The sequence below is a fragment of the Macaca nemestrina genome, chromosome 12 (genome assembly GCF_043159975.1).
Source record: "Macaca nemestrina isolate mMacNem1 chromosome 12, mMacNem.hap1, whole genome shotgun sequence".
NCBI lineage: Eukaryota > Metazoa > Chordata > Mammalia > Primates > Cercopithecidae > Macaca > Macaca nemestrina.
Genome location: NC_092136.1, coordinates 14,013,523 through 14,035,303, shown reverse-complemented (window position 1 = coordinate 14,035,303; position 21,781 = coordinate 14,013,523). Strand labels below are relative to the sequence as shown.

The following is a 21,781-nucleotide window of genomic DNA, read 5'->3' as shown; positions in this document are numbered from 1 at the left end:
TACATATATATACATGAGCCATGTTGGTGTGCTGCACCCATTAACTCGTCATTGACATTAGGTATGTCTCCTAATGCTATCCCTCCCCCCTCCCCCCTCCCCACAATAGGACCCGGTGTGTGATGCTCCCCTTCCTGTGTCCAAGTGTTCTCATTGTTCAATTCCCACCTATGAGTGAGAACATGCGGTATTTGGTTTTCTGTTCTTGCGATAGTTTGCTGAGAATGATGGTTTCCAGCTGCATCCATGTCCCTGCAAAGGACACAAACTCATCCTTTTTTATGGCTGCATAGTATTCCATGGTGTATATGTGCCACGTTTTCTTAATCCAGTCTGCATTTTCTGACTTTTTAATAGTAACCATTGTGACTGGTGTGGCATGGTGTCTCATTGTGGTTTTTATTTGCAGGAAATTACTTTAAATGGGTTACTTTACACTTTACATAAAGTACCTTTTGCCCTTTGGTATCTGAAATGTCCTTCTGGTTTCTGACTGTACTGCATGTAGCCCCAGTACTCAGTATAAGTACAAGCTCGTGCTGCCTTGATACGATTCAGCTTTTTTCCTTTAAGATGTGACTTCTTAGCATGACAAAAATTGATTAGAAAAATAAAAAAAGGAAAAAAGTGAATTCTGTGGAAATGAACATTGGAAGTGACTTTTTTGCATGTGTATTTTGATGATATGAATATTGGGGTGATTTTATGGGGAAATAAAGGGAAAACAAACGTAAAAGAAGAACAAGTGGGATCCAAGGGAGACAGCTGGAGGCAGGGGATGAGACTGTTTCTCAAACTACGAGTGGACATTTTACGTATATGCCTCACTTTTCCCCCTTTCCTCTGAGCAACATGGTTTTTCTACCCACTGCCTGTATGAAGTCAGTGTGACCAATGGGTTCTTCTCTAGCATCTGGGCCTCAAAGAGCTCAGTCTCTCACAGCCTTTATGCTTGATCTCATTGGTTGTGCTGCAACATTAGACCTAGAACCTCATCCCCATTTTACCCAGTTGCCCAATGCCACTTAGATAGTTAGTAGAACCTTGAGTAGAACCCCATTTATTAGACATGTGGTCTCATTTCTTTTCACTTCAGTTCTTCTTTAGGTGGACTTTCCTCTAACAAATTTTAAAATCCTTTCAGAATGAACTAATTAGAACATGCTCTTTTTGTATGGTTGTTAATTTTGAACAATTTTTATTGAACGTGTAGAGAGAGAAGGGGAGGTTAACTCTCCTATTCGTACTGGGATAAATGAAGAAGGCGTAAGGACAATCGGCATGGAACTCCACTGCAAATGGATTTTATGCAGCTGAAGAAAGTTTGGGCTTATTAGTATTTGCTCCAACGAACCTCCAAGTTTTCTCCATCATGGACAACGTAACTACCAACTCCTGAAAAGGAAGAAGGCCGAGAACTGGGTCAAATGATTCGACCACTAAATCACCAAATAATGGATGTCATCTCTACTAAGCCCTTGGCCCAATCCCCACAAAGGCTCACACCCCTCTCCATTTGGGCATTTTGTTTGTTTGTTTGTTTTTGAGACAGAGTCTGGCTCTGTCGCCCAGGCTGGAGTGCAGTGGCTGGATCTCAGCTCACTGCAAGCTCCGCCTCCCGGGTTTACGCCATTCTCCTGCCTCAGCCTCCCGAGTAGCTGGGACTACAGGCGCCCACCACCTCGCCCGGCTAAGTTTTTTTTTTTTGTATTTTTTAGTAGAGACGGGGTTTCACCGTGTTAGCCAGGATGGTCTCGATCTCCTGACCTCGTGATCCGCCCGTCTCGGCCTCCCAAAGTGCTGGGATTACAGGCTTGAGCCACCGCGCCCGGCCTCATTTGGGCATTTTTAGCATGGGTCTGTTTGGCTTGTCTCTCCCTTACCTTGGCTCAGTGGTATGCCTCCACTCAGAAGTTCCCAGTAGGTTCTGTCATTATTACTGGCCCATAGGCCCTGAACAGAGGTGATGTAGGGCCCCCATGAGCTCTCCTCCATTGTGAAACTGTGGGTGACATCCAATAGGTTACTGGAACTTAGAATTGTCAAAGGAAACCCACAATAGGCATTTCTCAAACTTTAATGTACTTGAGAATCACTTGATGACATTACAAAAAATGCAGATTTCCTGGCCCTATCCATAGATACTTTTATTTTTAGATATGAGCTGGGGGTCAGGAATCTGCATGCTTTATAAACACTCCAGCTGATTCTAATGCAGACACTCCATGCTAAATGAGAGAAATGATGCTCTTGGTTTCTGCTCCCCCCAACCTGCCATGGTAGATACTTTTCAGATAACAGCTTCAACCTTCCACCCCAAGATAGTAACTGCTGAAGATACTGATTCAGTAGAAGAACATGTTATCCTCATGTGCTAGAGGCACCATAAGTTAGTGGGTATTCCCTTAGAAAAGAGGAACAGGAAAGGATAATTTGATATTTCATGTTGTGTTTATTAAAAAGTGACATGGTCAATATCTGTTTTATATTCCGTAGTCATTTTTCTACCTCCCTTAAAGCCCATGAGGGTAGCTTTTATAATATATATTATATTATTATTCTGATTTTCTTTATAGCATCCTACGCTATGTTGTTAAATATGATAAATAACTGTCAACTAGAGTTAAGGAGCCAAATAAATCATACTTTTCAGAGGCAGAGCCATTACTTGACCTCCTTGACCAATAACTTTAGTTTAGGGATCTATGGATTTTCTGAAAGCGAGGGCAGGGGGAAGCTTCAGGGCATCCGTGAAACTCCCAGTTTAAATGCTAAGTTTGGCAGTGGCTCATGCCTGTAACCCCAGCACTTTGGGAGGCTGAGGTGGGCAGATCTCTTGAGCCCAGGAATTCAAGACCAGCCTGGGCAACGTAGTAAAATGCCGTCTGTAAAATAAATAAGTAAACAAATGCCAATTTTTGTGTGTATGTTCATTTTTTTCTGGGATGAACATTCATTACTTTCACCTGATTTTCAAAGGGGTCAGTGATTCAAAAAGAGTAAGAACCACGGTTCTAGATCTCAGATGTTTGACTTTAGAAGTTGCATTTACTGAAAGAATTTTATTGAAATAAGAGAGAGCTGTAAGATTCATTAATCTATTAAGTAAACATTAATTTACTACCTATTATGTGAAAGAAGATGAAATATCTCTCCTCCTATTTTAAAATCCTGCTGTGGGATGCAGATGGACAGCAAAGCTACTGACCCAGAAGCATCTTAAATATACTTTGTATTTAGGTGCAAATGTATTCTTACTGCATCTTTAGAAATGACAGCAAACACCTTAACCTTAGGTTAGGTACAGACCTACCCAAATATAGTATCATTCATTTTCTGAGCTTTCTCCATCACATCGAGGAAGACAGAACCGTTTGGCACAGTGACATTGGCGGAATATGTTTCATTGATTGTCACAGAGTAATTGACAGAGATAGATGATTGTGAGCCAGGAGTTGTCACAGTTACAGGCTCGTGAGTGGAGTTGCTGAAGTTACCTGGCAGAGACAGAAAAGCCCAGAGCAATATTCGGAAAACTAAAAATGATATTAGAGTTTGCAGACCTCCTCAACCCCTATCCAAGGACTCCTTGCCTTTATGCAGACATGGATTTACTATAAGGAGCAATTATCATCAGTCAAGGGGCAAATTTCTTGTATAACTAAAGCAGAAACTAAGACCAAAACTCACCAGCTTGTGAATGTTGGCACTTGGCTCAACTCCCAGCTGTTTAAGCAGTTCAGTTGTTCTAACTTCTATTTCTCACAGAGGAACCTGATTTTTTTCTTTTTTTGCCTTGGTACAGCATACAATCATGCTTGTCTTTTCTCCTTTTTATTGCTTAACATTTATTGAAAACACATGAAGTGCCAGGCACTGCACTAATCATTTTATATGGATTGTCTCATTCAATCTTTACAAAAACCTATGTTAGATACTGTCCTAGTTTCCAACTTTTACATTAGAAAACTGAAGCTTAGAGGTTAAACATTTTGTCCAAGTTTCCTAAACCTGTAAGTGGCTGAACCAGGAACAGACAGAGATGTAAGGAAATGTCTCCTTTCTTTCTACCTGGTTGCAAAGTCATTTGAATAAGTAACGTATGCTATAATTTTCAAATACGGGCATATCCCTTCCACACAGATGTCTCATCTCCCTGAGGCATCACTCACTGCGCAAAGTCAGAGCACGGTACCAATCCTCTGTACTTTATTTAGGATGAGAATGGTGCTTAGATCCTTCTATATCCAACAGTCAGAAAATATGCCTTTGAAGATAGACATTATTGAATCAGGTCTGCCTTGTTATGTTTGAACTAAGAAGGACATCTAGCACTCAGTTAAGAACAGATCCTCAGGTGGCTGTAATCCCTGATAACGTGATGAAAACTGAATTCTCTCTGGCAACTGTTTTGTTTTAGAGGTTTATCTGGTCATTTTTGGTTTCAAAGGACACCTGAATCTCACATGCTTTGGGTGCTATGGTGAAAAGCAGAACAGTCTGCTCTTTAATGCTTTTACCTGCAGCAGAGACGCAAGAAGAGTTTTTGTTAACATCCAAGAAGGTCTTTCCCATCAGGGCAGGTAAGACCTGGGCTGCAGCAGTTGGAGTACTGAATGCTCCTTGAGAAATTTCTGTGAGCACTGTATTCAGAGTTTGTTGGCAATTCCAGTCATTTTCATGATAATAGTCTGATGATACAAAGAGGGCCTAATGAGGCAGGGGGGCGGGGGGGGGGGACGAGAGATAAAGAGAGACAGAGAATATGAGAATATGAGACACTTTAAGTAAGGGGAAGCCTCTTGATAACTAACTCAGTATTAATTGAACATTGACTACCTAGGAAGCACCTCAGATAACTCAGATATCTTTCTTGTTATCCAGAAGCTTACAAACCTGTTTGGGCAGGGAGGTTGGAACTGCTTAATAACCCAAGCTATAATAGTTCCAATGAAAGCAGACTTTGCCACATTCATTTCTATATCCCAGTGCTGGGAAATACCTGTCACATAGGAGACACTCAATAAATATTAACAAACTATTGTAAAAGGAGATGCCAGAGGAATGCCCTAAGGGATGCCTCTAGTGGGATGCGTCTTTCTAAAGAGGAGAGGAGCTCACAAACTTTTAATGAAGCTAAAAAAAAGCTTCCTGGAGAAGGTGGTATTTGAGTTAGGCCTTGGAGAGTAGGATAGAAGTTTGGCTTCTGAGATGAGGTGAGGAGCTCTGCACTCAAACATGAACAAAGGTGTTAGGTAGGAATGGCCAGGACATGACGGGGCAGTGATGAGAGTATCTGCATTTTAGCAAAGTTCCTCAGGGGATTCCTCCTGGTTTAGGAGAACTGGTGTATGAGGAACATTGGAGGCAACTGTGGAAGAATAGGCTGGAGAAGGAAGTTGGACTAGACTAGTAGACGCTTGAATTTTATGGTGAGATGTCTGACCTCATTTGATTGACAACAATGAGGAGGTGTCTGACATTATTTGATTGACAATGGGGAGTCTAATAGTTCATTAAACAGAAACTCTCCTGGCAGCAGAATGTAAGCTCGATTGAAGGGGCAGAATTGTGAGGTAGTAAAAGTTAGGAGGACATTGGGGTGAGCAAGACAGGAATTAAAGTGGGTCGGACTTGAACATGCTGCTCTGTAGTTTCCCAGGGATGGACTGTTCCTGTTTTCATCGTTTCTTGGAGGTTCTTAAGCTCACCAAGTGGTCCACAAGAATTTGTGGGATATTAAGAAAAAAGAAAAACCGGTCATAGCACATTTCCTCTTAAGACACATCAATAAATGTTATTAACATACATAACAACAAATTAAATGTTATTAATATTTAAAAATACCCAGCAATATCTTGTAGGCAAGTAGCTCTTGATCCTACTGTGAATTTGTATCACCTGTAGGGCTTTTAAGCCAGAACAAGGCGCAGGCTCCACCTCTAAATTTCTGTGTCAGTAACTGTGTCTGGTGTGGGCCTGGGTATTAGTGTTGCCTAAGAGCTCCTTCAGGTGATTCGAATGTGCAGCCAAAATGGGAAAGCAGTTTATATTCAGTTCAAACTTAGCAAGGCAATCAACAACTTAAATAGTAACAACAATACAGATAACCTTATGCTTGGACCCGTGCTTACACCTCCAGCCTCCTGTTATGTTTCTCACGGACTCTGTGCTGGTCATGCTGAACACCTTGACCTTAAAATGTCTAATATTCTTTTGTGCTTTTGGGTCTTTCTCCTCACTGTCTTTGTCTCTCCCTTGAAAGTCCTCTAGCCCTGAGTCAGCCTGGAAAATATCTATTCATACTGATGATGCAGTAAAGTGTTTTTTTTTTTTTCTGTAAACCTTCCTTGATCACTTCTTATATCTTCCCCTTAGAGTTTGTAAATCAATGGCTCAATGAATGCAGGAATAAAGTCTCAGATCTCAAGGACAGTATGCATGACAGTGTAGGTGCTGAGTGTGAGTTTTGAGAACAATGGCCCGGGTCCCATCCCAATCTGTACCACTTTCTGGTTTTGTGAGATTAGGTAGTTTACTGACACAGTTACTGTGACTCATGCTCCTAGTTTAGGAAATGAAGGTAATGAAGTAATTCCCTCTTATCAGGGGGGTTACTTTCCAAGACCTACGGTGGATTCCTGAAACCATGGATAGCACTGAGCCTTAAATATACTACGTTTTTTTTTTATACATCCACACTTCTAATAAACTTCAATTTATAAATTAGGCACAGTAAGAGATTTACAACAACAATAATCACACAGAACAATTATGATAATATACTACAGCACCATTGCTGTAGTATATTAATAAGTACATAAGGGTTACTTGAACGCACGCACTTCAATGTTGGGACAGTTGACTGATAACCAGCTACTAAGTGATTAACGTGCATAGACAAAGGGATAAGTCACTTCCTGGGTGGAACAGAGCGGGAAGGTGCAAGATTTTATCACACTACTCAGAATTGTGCACCATTTAAAACTTGTGCATTGTTTATTCCTGAAATTTTCCATTTAATATTTTCAGGCCTCGGTTGACCTTGGGTAACTGAAGCTGTGGAAAGTGAAACTGTGGGTAAGGGGGGACTACTGTGTGTGTGAAAGTGTACAACCATGTGTGATAGAACAACAAAGTAGATTGTAGTAGATTCTAGAGTTTCTTAGAGAAATTGTAGTTAGGAAAAGCTTCCTGGAAGCATTGGTTATGGGGAAGGAAAGCTGAAGGTGAGAAGAGTACGTCAGGCAGGGGAAGGGAATCATATGAGCAAAATCAAAGTTAGTATAGGAACCGCGGAATAGATAGTAAGGTCTTAGGAGGCCAATAAGAAAGGAAAAATATACTGGCCAGGTGCGGTGGCTCACACCTGTAATCCCAGCACTTTGGGAGGCCAAGACGGGTGGATCACCTGAGGTCAGGAGTTCGAGACCAGCTCGGCCAGCATGATGAAACCCTGTCTCTACTAAAAATAGAAAAAAATTAGCTGGGTGTAGTGGAGGGGGCCTGTAATCCCAGCTACTCAGGAGGCTGAGACAGGAGAATCGCTTGAATTTGGGAGGCAGAGGTTGCAGTGAGCCGAGATTGCACCATTGCACTCCAGCTTGGGCAACAAAGGCAAAACTCCATCTCAAAAAAATAAAAAATAAAAAATAAGATACTGCTTTCTTCCAGAGAAGACTCCCTTCTCTGCCTCCTGTTTTACCCTCTGACTTACCTGCATGGCTTCTCCTGTGCTAAATGTGTTTCCAATTAGACCATTTTCTTTTTTCTCAGACAGAATCTTTTCTACCAGTGACTTTATATAAATACTGATGTTCTTTAAATTGCTTTCATCTGTTTTGACCTGCCCATTTATTAGACTCCTCTTCACACAGGTCAGAGCCAGGACAGCCATTGCACCAGTATCTGTCAGGAAACAAAACATTGTCGATAGGGGACCAGCCATCTCAGTTTGTCGTTTGTCCTGGACTAAGAGGTTTCCTGGGATGTGAGAGTTTCAGTGCTGAAAGAAAAACAGATCTAGAAAAACTGGTGTGGTTGGTCATGCTAATTGGTGAAGAAAGATTTCAAGATGCAGCAATCATCTCTCCAGCACTAACCAGTCAAATTATTTAAAGGTTTCTTCCCAATGTTCAGTTGCCATTTACTCCATAGTTCATGCCTCATACTGTAGTGCGATGGGCCTCCCACCAGGTTACTTAAGGGAGATGCACCTCACTAGTGGCCACGATGGCCAGTTTATTTTTCCCAGTGATAATGTACTCTGCCACCTTTAGCTCATATACGAGCATTGTATATTTTGGTACTTATGACACTGTGTCCTGCGTTGTTCAGCTATTTCTGGTGTAATTCATCATTTGACTTCATCATTTGTCAAGCTCCTGGAGGATTAGAGATTCATCATTTGTCAAGCTCCTGGAGGATTAGAGAACGGTGTCTTGTGTGTGTGTATGTGTGTGTGTGTGTGTGTGTGTGTGTCTGCCATCATATGTAAAGTAGTACTTGACATAGGGTCAATGCTCAGCTGAACACATTTAAAAAGAAAATTCAAGATGCATACTGAAAGAGAAACAGGGAAGGGCCCAGAAAAGATATGTCTGCTGCCTGAACTTTGAAGTCCAGGTCGTGGAGCCCAACTGAGGAACAGGCATGTCTAAGAATCCAAACATCCTAGAAAGTATCTAAGAACTTGCCAAGGAAAAGAGACCCATCACACACACATAGCAGGTAAACAGCCAGGAAATTAGCTTAAAAACAGTTTAGGGGTGGGATGTAGCACAGATCTCTAAAGCTCTCTTGCTGCTGTCTAGAGTGTTTTTTATTTTTATTTTTTGGGATGGAGTCTCGGTTTTGCCACCCAGGCTGGAGTGCGGTGCTCCAATCTCACTGTAAACTCTGCCTCCTGGGCTCAAGTGATTCTCCTGCTTCAGCCTCCTGAGTAGCTGGGATTACAGGAGTGAGCCACCACACTCAGCTAATTTTGTATTTTTAGTAGAGATGGTGTTTCGCCATGTTGGTGAGGCTGGTCTTGAACTCCTGACCTCAGATGATCTGCCCGCCTCGGCCTCCCAAAGTGCTGGGATAAAAGGCGTGAGCCACCATGCCCTGCCCTTTTTTTTTTTTTTTTTAAATACACATTTTTCTCATTACACATACCTTGGTCATAAAACACCTATGGATGTAGGTGCATACACATGGACAGTATTTCACTTTTATATCTTGGTTGCTCCCATCTTTTCTATCTTTCTCTAATCTTTTAGCCATGTTGGCTGAGGGATTGAGAAAACCTAGGACAATGCATCAAATAAACTACATCTTTGTAAGCCTCTCAAGGGTTTCATTAGACTGATTAGAAAATAGTACTTAACAGAGTTGTTGCCCAGCAAACCTCTTTACAAAAGAGGATGAGGCCAGAGATTGGAAGAAGGAAAGATAAGGACTCGTTTTCTGGCTTGATACTTGGTCTCTCCTGTGTTCTTTAGCATGGGACCTTTCCTCTCTCATGGGAAAAGAAGTCTGAGAAATCTCACATTCTCCTTACTATCCAGAAATACTAAAATGGTGATTTGCTTTGAACTTAAATTTGAACTTTGAATTTGGAGAAAGATGAACTTGTATATCTGGATCCATAGAGGCTAAGCACCTATACTAACTGTCTAAAGACTTCTTTTTGGATGTTAAGGCTGACACAGTGGGAAATTTCTGGTTCATTTCCCAAGGTGAATATATAACCTATTGATTATAATATTGGACTTTGTCACTGGAGAGGTAGTATTGTTCAAGACTATCGAGGTATCCAAATTGTCCCAATAAACTAGAGAAAGAGACGGTGTTAAGTTAAACGAATTCCATTGCATTTCCCTTTTCTAAAACTTACCCTTTCTAAAATATTTCTTGTGAATATACTCATGCTTTATCCTCATTTTCCAGATGGAAAAATTAAGATCAAGAGTTAACATTCGTTGTTTATATAACTCAAAGAAGAGCTGGAGCAGGAACCGGGTATTTCTAGTATACCACAAATCTAGAAAGAGGCTTAAATGCCATCCATCATCCATTCTTCTCAAAAAGAAAATTCCCTTTTGAGAGGACTGGAGCAAAGAGGGTAGAAAATAAAATTCAAGTACTTACTGGTAGAAGAACTCAAAGGGCAAGACCTACTGGTGACCATGTCCTCTGTACCAAGGGAATTGGGCTTAGTAAACTCACCTACTGAGAACTGGCTACCAAAATAATAGTTTTTATTTTCAGGAGTGAAGTAGTTGACAACTTTGGTGGTTGAGTAGGTCCCATTGAACAGACACAAGGCCAAAACGTCCAGGCTAAGCTGGTAGTAGTTAGTCAGGGGATTGCCATTGTGTGCTTCTAGAAAAGAGAAGAAATACCTCCCTTAATCATGGAAGTGGTAATGGAGTATGCATTTTCCATCTATTCCTACTTACTCTATTTCAATTTCTTTACATTTAAGGAAAGGTGGGTAATAGAAGGGGGAGGTCACTCATAGAATCAGAAAACCTGAGAAATGTAAAGGCTTTTAAGGGCCACTAAATGCCACTCAATTTCTTTCATTTTATTACTGAGGGGACATAGCCTTAAAGAGATTAAGATGCTATCTAGATATTCAGGTGGTTACAGAGCTAGGGCCAGAATACAGGTTTTCTACCTCCAAGCCTCTTGCGTTTTCCATAGTAAGGTGTTGAAACTGTAAGTAGAAACCTAGGTTGGAGGCCATCTCAAAGGAAGATGGACTTAATGAAAACTAGAATAAATGTTGGGTAGGAATTGAAATAAAACAGTGCACCTCACTAGTGGCCACCATGAGCGGTTGATTTTTCCCAGTAATAATGTACTCTGGCCGCCTTTAGCTCATACACTAGCATTCTGTATTTTGGTACTTATGACACTTTGTCCTGTGTTGTTCAGTTATTTCTGGTGTATTTCATCATTTGACTTAAAGCCAAGCTCCTGGAAGATTAGCGAACGGTGTCGTGTGTGTGTGTGTGTGTGTGTGTGTGTGTGTGTGTGTGTGTGTGTCTGCCATCATATGTAAAGTAGTACTTGACATAGGGTCAATGCTCAGCTGAACATATTTAAAAAGAAAATTCAAGATGCATACTGAAAGGGAAAAAGGGAAGTGCCCTGCAAAGACATCGTGAGATGAACAGGATGAAGAGGAGAAGGAAAGAGTGGAGGTAAACTTCATATAGTTCTGAATCAGCAGAGGAGAAGACAATGTTGTCTAGGGTCTCTAAATATTTGATTCTTACCCATATTTTCAATTTCTGCTTGGAATTTATTTTCTAGCTTGTCAATCAGGTGGTAATTATATATTAATTTTTCGTCAGGGTTACGACATGCTCCCAAAGCCAATATAATCAAGGCAAGCTCTCCTGAGCTTACCTGTGACACTGAAAAGAAAAGTATTCAAGCTTAACAAGGTACATGCTTGTGATTTTTTGGGCCTCCTGATTTCCTTGAGACTTATATTGCCTATCACTTCTTTCTTCTGTTGCGCTCTATACAGTCTTGTGTCACTTAATGATAGGGATAAATTCTGAGAAACTGGTTGTTAAGTGATTTTATTACTGTGCAAACATCATAGGGTGTACTTACACAAACCTTGATGGTATAGTGGACTACACACCTAGGCTATAGGGTACAGCTTGTTGCTCTCAGGCTAAAAACCAGTACAGCATGTTACTGTCCTGAATACTATAGGCAACTGTAGCCCAATAGTATTTGTGTATCTAAACATATCTGAGCACAGAAAAGGTACAATAAAAATAGAGTATTAAAATCTTATGGGACCACCATCATATATGTTCACCATTATGTGATACATTCCTGTACGAATATTTGATTCCTCTGTTCTTTATCCTCAAAGCAGAGCCTTTTAGAGCAGTATTATATAAATACAAACTAAATCTTGGTCTTTTCCATAAAATCACAGAATTGTTTTGGAATTATGCAATCCTTATGAAAGTGAAAAAAGAGGAAAAATAGATAAACAACAAGATCTTGGGTTTTTTTTTTCTTTCTCTTTGTGGTACCAGCTTGCTAGGATAGTAATACTTGACTTTTTATGTTCTGTCTTATAGAGTATCAAAACTCTCAGGCTTCTCATAATTCTTATAATAATATTATGAGGTAGGTAAGAGTGGCTTCATTTCCCCTTATACTAATTGGAAAACTGAGGCTCAGTATTAACATGATGGGTTCAAGCCCAACCCACACCTAGTCCAAATCTGGATTGTTCCATGGTTGCCTCTCCATCACCAGCTTTCTTAGTTATGATCTGTATTCTCATGTGGTTGTGAACTAAGCTAACTTATATAACAGCATTAATGGGTAAGAATCCATAGCTTTTGTTTGTGGCTTCTTGAAGAAAAATGATTTTTAAGACCAAAAGAAGCAAGACCTAGCTCTAGGGTGAATGGTGTGGGATTGTATTTTGGGCATGTTTCTGTTACCTCAAGTTTGGTACCATTAGAATGGATATAGCAGGGATATTTTGGATGCATGATTTTTAGGATTAGTAGCAGATAATCTTTAAATAGGTAAAGTTTTTCTAAATCTTCCAGAGAATACAGCAACTTACGTCTCCTTTTCACAGTGTATTTGATTTGTTGGATCAGCTTTTGCTTCAGGTTTTGGTTCTGTATTCCAACAAGTTGGAGGGACAACAGAACATTGACAGAGGAGCTGGTTCCCCTGGTATACTCTGACTGGTTCATTGTATTCAACAAAGGTTTTAGGCGGATGTAGTTTTCTTCACTTACCTCTGTGGCAGAGAAGGAAGGAAATAAGAAACACACAGTCAGAATATAGTAAGACTTGGAGCAGGGGTTATATAAAAATATTTAGTAACAGGTATGGCACAGACCTAGACCAATCCAGTGGCTGCTGACTGTGTTGGTGGAATAATACAAAGGTGGGTCTTGAACCTACCCCCATGCCAGACATTACTCCTTTAACAACCAGCATGAAAATGTTTTCATATTTTAACAACTGGTGCAGAGTTATCATTGTGTACTCGCAGACTCCTGCCTGGGAAATTTAGCATCATTCCCTAATTTTGTATATGAAACTTAGAGAGAGTCTCCTTAAAGAAACTTCCATAACTGGAGGCTGAGCTGAAACTAGATTACATGTCTTCTGACTCCCAGTAAGCAGGACTTTCTACTTCCTGGATTCAGTTCTTTCCTTCTCCATCTTCTAAATCAATTGGGTTAATGCTGAGAAAATGCAGGTAAAAATTCTATGTTATACTGATGATTGACCCCAAAACTTTATTGTCTGATTGCCCAGCTGGCTGGGCATCGAGGTCATTATTCAACATTATACAGGTTGTGAAAAACTCTCCAGTTTTAGCCTACAACATGCCTCAATTCCAGAGATGGAGGGAAGTCACATTATACTGTGGAAGTGGGAGAATCCAGAGCTCCCAAGGAAATAGAGGAGAATAAAAAGAGTTACTATTTAAAACACAGGACACTTTCTCAATATATTTTTCCATAATCTTGAGGAGTAGCCCCAAATCCTACACACCTCCGGATTACCTAATAGATTAGTGGGAGAGTGAAAAGAACATGAGCTTTAGATTCAGATTTTGGCCACATTCTGTGCTCCTTAACTTATGACTGTGGATAATAAGTTATGGAACTCGTGTTACCCTTAGTTTTCTCATTTAAACATTGTGGCTATTAACACTTACCTTATAGATATTGGACAAGAAACCGCCGAATAAACTGTAAAATGCTGCACATACTATTTTTTCCAGCATAACTGGAGTTTTTATCACTATACTTGAGAATCAAGGAAATGTAATTTCCCTTGCCCAGTTTTCTTTGCTTTAAAAGAAAGAGTCAAGAAGATCTGAATAGAGTGATTGTAGAAAGGCCATGGTTTGTTGCAGACGCAATGGAACAATTGTGAGTCAATTCTCTGAGATTTTGTGGAAGCATCCAGCTCAGCAGATTTTCTGGCCCTGAAACAGACTTTTCAGTTCCTGGTCAACAACTCAAATCAGCTTCCTTGACTCTCAAAGATCAATTTAATTATTATTATTATTTAAAATGAATAGAAAGCCAAAACCTACATAGCCATCCCCTATTCTTAGGATCCAACAAGGGAAATGTCAGGTCAAGAAGAAAAATTAAAGTCAGAAGAGTCTATGCTTTAGCCTGTATGTATACAAACCTGTCTTCTGTGGTATTTTCTTACTGATTAGAGAGCACAGATAGTACTACCTAGTCATCTTTGGACTGGTTTGAAGCTTAATTTCAGAGTAAAGTCTCAGAAAAGAGAAGTCATGCACCTGAGAACTGCACCAGACTTCAGGAGATAATTTGCTTCAAGCGTCTCCCCTCATTATCCTTTTTTTATGAATGAAGCTAAAGAAATTCAGAAACGTTGGGTCATTCAATGACTAAGGGATCAAACTGAGCTTGAATTTAGTTTTCCTTTCTCTTACTTTAATGTTCTTTTACAGAACCACACAATCTCTGGGGCTAACACCCATGCAAGAGATGATGGAACTTTATCCCATGTGTCCTCGGAAAGAGTTGAAGGGAGGTGGACATGCAACTTGGAACATCTAAATTAACTCATGACAAGATAGCAGTCATCACTATTTGAAAGAGATTTTTTTTTTTTTCTGTGTAGTTACAAGGGGGCTAACCCAAAAATCTTGTGTCAAATTTCAGGAAAAAAAAATCGCATATCAAAACCAAAAGATAACTTTCCATGATCTAGAAAAGTTTCTGGGAGCATAAATTTTTTGTCATTGGAAATTCACATGAATAGAGAGTTGGTTGGTAGGGATGCTGTGCTACAGAGGATCTGAGCATAGAAAGAGCAGTTAGGCAAATGAACACACAATCTATAATTCCTCTTACAACAAAATGCATTGTGAGACTTTCCTCACCATCTCCTGCCTTTTCATCATTCATGGAGTCCAACCACATATGAAACTGGAACGGGATCTTTTCTCAGGTAACTCTACATAGAGTCTCTTGTCAAGAGTATTCAGTAGACTATCACTCCGGAGTAATTTTAGCTCAAAGTGTACTCACCACAGATCTCACATAGTTGACTTGGAATAAGAGAAAACAATAAGAGCCCCACTAGGGGCAGCTGGTGTGACTGTCTCATCTCTCCAACAGTGTAACAGAATGTTGAGGAATTGACTGGCTATTTATTAAGTGATGGGCAGAAGGTAATGAGAGCTCCTCCTTCAGGTTGCCTTAGCCTCTTTTCACTCAAGCAAATATTAAGCAATGTCAGGAGGTGTGGTCAAGTGTATTTGTCCATGTGATGTAATAAATAAGGAAGAAGACTTGAAGGGTGTGGTTAGGGAGAATGAGGAAATAACTTTCCTTTGTTTCCTGTCCTAAACCTTCGGGGTTCACATCTATTATTTGCCTTCTGCCCAGTGAACATATATTAGGTGAATGACTGTTTCCTGTAATGTTTCCTTTTTTTTTTTTTCCATTTCACTTTATGTTTTATGTTTCCTGATAAAGTAGATTTTATCATGCAAACACATACAATATATAAAAATGGAAGGAAAAGAAGACATCTAAATGGGAAGCAGGCATATGAAAAGGTGCTTGAAAAGGTGCTTAACATCACTGGTCATCAGAGAAATGGAAATCAAAGCTACAATGAGATATCCTCTCATCTCAGTTAAAAATGGCTTTATTCAAAAGACAGGCAATAACAAATGCTGACAAGGATGTAGAGAAAAGCAAAGCCTTGTACACTGTTGGTGGGAATGTAAATTAGTACAATCACTATGGAGAACAGTTTGGAGATTCCTCAGAAAACGAAACATAGCTACCATATGATCCAGCAATCCCACTGCTGGCTATATACCCAAAAGAAACAAGACCAGTATGTTGAACAGATATCTGCACTCCCATGTTTGTTGCCGCACTGTTCACAATAACTAAGATTTGGAAGCAACCTAAGTGTTCATCAACAGATGAATGAATACAGAAAATGTCCTACATATACACAGTGGAGTAATATTCAGCCATATAAAAGAATGAGATCCTGTCAGTTGTGACAAAATGGATGGAACTGGAGATCATTATGTTAAGTGAAATAAGCCAGGCACAGAAAGACAAAGATTGCATATTCTTACTTATTTGTGTGATCTAAAAATCAAAACAATTGAACTCATAGAGATAGAGAATAAAAAGATGGTTATGGGGGGCTCGGAAGGGTAGTGGTGGGAAGGAGGTGGGGAGGGTTAATGGGTACAACATATTAGAAAGAATGAATGAGCTCTACTATCGGTAGCATAACAGGGTGACTATAGTCAATAACAATTTAATTGTACATTTTAAATAACTGATAGTATAATTGGATTGTTTGTAACATAAAGGATAAATGCTTGAGAGGATGGATACCCCCTTTTCTATGATGTGATTATTATGCATTGCATGCCTGTATCAAAACATTTCATGTGCCCCATAAATGTATACACCTACTATGTACTCACAAAAATTGAAATAAAAAAACGGGAGTAAAAGTTGTAAGTCTGAAACTGAAGCAGGCAGTATTGGAGAACCCAGCACATGAGGCGATCTTTGGCATAGTGGTTTCCAAACTATGATTTGTCTCCTAAGATAGATTCCCTGCGAGTTTCCTAACCAAGGAGGAAAACCAGAGAGCTATACATCAAATGTGAATTTCTTCCCTGCCGGGACAGTTGCTACATGTGAGAAGTGTTGCCTGTCACAGTTCTGAGAACTATTAGAGAATACTGTCAGCCTAGCTAAGGACGTCATGACTTAATGAGCCACTATTTGCATTGTACCTCTGTGATGGTTAATTTTCTTTTTTTTTTTTTTTTTTGAGACGGAGTCTTGCTCTGTCGCCCAGGCTGGAGTGCAGTGGCCGGATCTCAGCTCACTGCAAGCTCTGCCTCCCGGGTTTACGCCATTCTCCTGCCTCAGCCTCCCCAGTAGCTGGGACTACAGGCGCCCGCCACCGCGCCCGGCTAGTTTTTTGTATTTTTTAGTAGAGACGGGGTTTCACCGGGTTAGCCAGGATGGTCTCGATCTCCTGACCTTGTGATCTGCCCGTCTCGGCCTCCCAAAATGCTGGGATTACAGGCTTGAGCCACCGCGCCCGGCCAATGGTTAATTTTCTGTGTCAGTTTGACTGGCACCTGAGTGCCCAGATTAAACACTATTTCTGGATGTATCTGTGAGGGTGTTTCCGCATGGGATTAGCATTTTAATTGGTGGACTCAGGAAAGTAGAAATGCTGTCTCCAATGTAGGTGGGCATCAATCCATCTATTGAGATCCTGAATAGAAAAAAATGGTGAAGGAAGGCGGAATTCACCCCTTTTTTTGCTTCCTGCCAACCTGTTTGAGCTAGGATATCTTATCTTCCCCAACTCTCAAACTGAGATTTACACCATCGGCTCCCCTGCTTCTTGGGCCTTTAGTTTGGCCTGAATCACCGCACTGACTTTTCTGGATCTCTAGCATGCAGACAGTAGATTGTGGGGCTTCTTAGCCTACATAACTGCATGAATCAACTCCTTGTAATAAATCTCTTTCTCTCTCTCTTATATTTATATAATACATACGTGGAAACCACCATTCTACTCTCTGTTACCATGTATTTGATATTTGATGTTTTTAGAATCTACATATAAATGAGACCATAGTATTTGTCTGTGACTTATTTCATTTAGTATGATATTCTTCAGGTTCATCCATGCTGTCTCAAATGGCACTATTTCCTTCTTTTTTTTATGGCTGAATACTATTCTATTATAGAAATATAAATATATATATGTACGCATACACATATATATAAAAATCACAATTTTTATCCCTTCATCCATCAACAGATACGTAGGTTGTTTCTATGTCTTTGCTATTGTGAATAATGCTGCAATGAACATGGGAGTACATATTATATATATATGTATATATTTTAAAAAATTTATTTTTATTTTTATTTTTGAGATGGAGTTTCTCTCTTGTTGCCCAGGCTGGAGTGCAATGGCATAATCTCGGCTCACTGGAAACTCCACCTCCTGGGTCCAAGTGATTCTCCTGCCTCAGCCTCCCGAGTAGCTGGGATTACAGGCGTCAGCTACCACACCTGGCTAATTTTTCTATTTTTTTTTTTTTTTTAGTAGAGACAGGGTTTCACCATGTTGGTCAGGCTGGTCTCAAATTCCTGACCTCAGGTCATCCACCCGCCTCGGCCTCTCAAAGCCCTGGGATTACAGGCGTGAGCCACCACACCCAGCTGGGAGTACATATATTTCTTTGAAACACTGCTTTTGTTTCCTTTGGATACGTACCCAGAAGTAAGATTGTTGGATCATATTGCAGTTCTATTTATAATTTTTTGAGGAACCACCACACTGTCTTCCATAATGGTTGTGCAAATTTATATTCTGCAAACACAAAGGATTCTCTTTTCTCTACATCCTTGCCAATACTTTGTTATCTTTTGTCTTTTTCGTAATAGTCACCCCAACAGGTATAAGGTGATATCATATGATGATTCTGATTTGAATTTCTCTGATGATTAGTGATATTGTGCATGTTTTCACATGCCTGTTTGCCATTTTTATGTCTTCTTTGGAAAATGTTGTGGTCCTTAGCCTATTTTAAAATCAGGTTATTTGTTTTGTTTTTGTTTTCATTTTGCTATTGAATTGCATGTTTCTTACATATTTTGGATATTAATCTATTACCAGATACAGGTTCACAAATATTTTCTCAAATATTCCACAGCAACTTGGATGGAGTTGGAGGCAATTATTCTAAGTAACACAGAAGTGAAAAACCAAAAACTGTATTTTCTCACTTATTATTAACATTATTTTGTTCCTTTTAATGGCTCAGTAGTAGAATTCTTCTATGCCCAATTTGTTGAGAGTTTTTTTTTTTAATCACGAAAGGATGCTAAAGTTTTTCGATTGCTTTTTTCTTTTTTGCATCTATTTCTTTTAATGTGCTGTTGAATTTGGTTTGCTTGTATTTTGTTGAGGATTTTTGCATCTATGCTTATTATGGATATTGGCCTGTGATTTTTTGTTTTTTGATGGTGTCCTTATCTGGCTTTGATATTAGGGTAAGACTCATCTTGTAAAATAAGTTTGGAAATACTCTTTCTACAATTTTTTGGGAACAGTTTGTGAGGAATGGCCATTAATCCTTTAGATATTTGGTAGAATTCACCAGTGAAGTATATGGTCCTAGGCCTTTCTTTGTAGGGAGGTTTTTGATTGCTGATTCAGTCCCTTTATTTGTATTTTTTGTCTTCTCAGATTTTCTATTTCTTCGTGATTCAGTGTTGGTACATTGTGTGTGGCTAGGAATTTATGCATTTCTTCTAGGTTATCCAATTTGCTGGCATATAATTGTTCGTAGTAGTCTCTTATGATTCTTTGTATTTCTGTGATAGCAGTTGTAATGTCTTCACTTCTTTCATTTATAATTTTACTTATTTGAGTTTTCTCTCTTTTTTTCTTGGTTAGTCTAGCTAAAGGTTTGTTGATTTTTTTTTAATCTTTTCCAAGATCCAACTCTTAGTTTTGTTGATCTTTTCCATTGTTTTTCTATTCTCTATTTTACTTGTTTCTGCTCTGATCTTTGTTGTTTCCTTCTTTCTGATAACTTTGGGTTTAGATTATTATTTTTCTAGTTCCTTAATATTTAAACTTAGTTTGTTCATTTGAAATCTTTACTTTTTCTTAATGTAGATATTTATAACTATGAATTTTCCTCTCAGTACTGCTTTTGCTGCATCCTATATGTTTTCAGATACTGAGTTTACCTTTTCATTTGTCTCAAGATACTTTTTTGCTTCCTCATTAATTTCCTCTTTGGCTCATTGATTGTTCAGGAGTATATTATTTAATTTCCATGTATTTGTAAATTTTCCAATTTTTCTCACATTATTGATTTCCAGTTTCATACCATTGGGGTCAGAAAAGATACTTGATATAATTTCAATATTCTTAAATTTGTTAACACTTATTTTATGACTTAATGTGATCTATCCTGGAGAATGTTTTATATGTGCTTGAGAAGAATGTGTACTTCCCTGCTGTTGGATGGAATGTTCTGTATATGTCTATTAGGTCTCTTTGGTCTAAGTATTGTTCAAATATGGTAGCTCCTTATTGATTTTCTGTCTGGATTATCTATCCATTGTTGAGTGTGGGGTATTAAAGTCACCGACTGTTACTGTTTTGCTGTTTATTTTTCACATTAGTTCTGTTAATATTTGCTTTATGCACCCAATGTTGGGTACATAAATATTGATAATTTTTATATCTTTTTGATGAATTGGCTCCTTTATCATTATATAATGATTTTCTTTGTCTTTTGTAACAATTTTTGGAAATGTCTCTTTTGTCTGATATAAGTCCACCCTTGCTCTCCTTTGGTTACCATTTGCATGGAATATCTTTTCTCATTCATTCATTTTTAGTCTTTGTGTGTCCTTATAGCTACTATGCTACTATGAGTCTTTTGCAGGTAGAATCTTGTTTTTTGTTTGTTTGTTTGTTTGCTTGTTTTTGAGACCGAGTCTTGCTTTGTGGCCCAGGCTGGAGTGCAATGGTGTGATCTTAGCTCAGTGCAGCTTCTGCCTCCTGGGTTCTTCTGCCTCAGCCTCTGGAATAGCTGGGACTACAGGTGAGCACCACCATGCCTGGCTAATTTTTGTATTTTTAATAGAGATGGGATTTCACCCTGTTGTCCAGGCTGATCTCAGACTCCTGACCTCAAGTGATCTGGTCGCCTCAGCCTCCCAAAGTGTAGGGATTACAAGCGTGAGGCACCATGCCTGGCCAAGAATCTTGTCTTTTATTCATGCAGCCACTCTGTCTTTTGATTGGAGAATTTAATCCATTTAAGTTTCAAGTAATTTTGATAAGTAAGGACTTACCATTGCCATTTTGTTAATTGTTTTCTGACTGTTTGATAGTTCTTTTTTTTCCTTTTTTCTTCTATTGCTTTCTTTGTGATTTGATGACTTTGTAGTTGTATGCTTCAATTCCTTTCTCTTAATGTTTTGTGTATCTATTACAGATTTTTCTAAAACTGGTTTTTAACAAGTCACTTCTACTTTGCTGCTTCCAACAGTGATTCTAAATTCTCATTTTACTTGAACTGATAGTTGATTACTCTCTTTTTCTGACTTCATTTGGCTGGAACACCATCCTTTTCTGGAGTTTTTCTACCTTTTGACTCTTCCTTTTTTGTCTTTTCTTGCTACTTTCTCCTAATATATTTGACTTCCAAATGTTGCAATCTCTTAAGATTCAGTTTCTAAAACTCTTCATTCTCCTATGTTGATCTCATTTAAATTCCAAGGCTTGAAATGACATTCATGTGCTAATGTTTCTAAAATTTATATCTTTATATAGAACATCTTTCTAAATTTAGATTTAAATTAAGGCCTGGTCATGTGACTGTCTTGGGGCAAGAGGTAGTTAACAAATATGAAATCGGTGGAAATTTAAAAATTCCTTCTGCATTGGGTTTTGTGTTTTGAATTCTGTGACCCACAATGTGTATAAACCTGAGCTCATGTTCTAGTTGTTATAGCTGTGACCTTCTAGAAAGGTCATATAGAGGAGAACTGAAACATGCTGGCTGTAGGCTGCCAACTGCCTGACATTGAATGAAGTGCCTTTAGCTTTAGTTGAGCTACCAGATGACTAAAGTCATGTGAATAACACTGGCCAAGACCAGTAGAAGTGCCTAGCTAAATTTAGCCTAAGT

At 39.1% G+C, this 21,781-nt stretch overlaps 2 protein-coding genes across 3 annotated transcripts in view; one reads left to right on the top strand and one right to left on the bottom strand.

The window, feature by feature from the left end:
• LOC105464605 (oocyte secreted protein 1) overlaps positions 1–21,781 on the top strand; it is a 98,060-nt gene that overhangs the window by 33,545 nt on the left and 42,734 nt on the right. The gene's annotated exons all lie outside the window — the stretch shown is intronic.
• Positions 1,163–15,203, bottom strand: LOC105464606 (transcobalamin 1). The gene is made up of 9 exons (XM_011712625.2): positions 15,078–15,203; positions 12,602–12,784; positions 11,271–11,411; positions 10,213–10,368; positions 7,718–7,908; positions 4,521–4,710; positions 3,314–3,497; positions 1,884–2,002; positions 1,163–1,395 (listed from the first exon to the last, which is right to left on the bottom strand). The coding sequence occupies exons 1-9, from the start codon at positions 15,154–15,156 to the stop codon at positions 1,334–1,336; spliced, it is 1,305 nt and encodes a 434-aa protein (XP_011710927.2). The 5' UTR covers positions 15,157–15,203; the 3' UTR covers positions 1,163–1,333.

Coding starts and splice junctions, on each gene's coding strand:
- LOC105464606 (XM_011712625.2), bottom strand. CDS start 15,156: ATGAGACAGTCACACCAGCTGCCCCTAGTGGGGCTCTTATTGTTTTCT. Junction 12,785..15,077: donor TCAACTATGTGAGATCTGTG/GTGAGTACACTT, acceptor TCTCTGCCACAG/AGGTAAGTGAAGAAAACTAC. Junction 11,412..12,601: donor ATACACTGTGAAAAGGAGAC/GTAAGTTGCTGT, acceptor TTTTCTTTTCAG/TGTCACAGGTAAGCTCAGGA.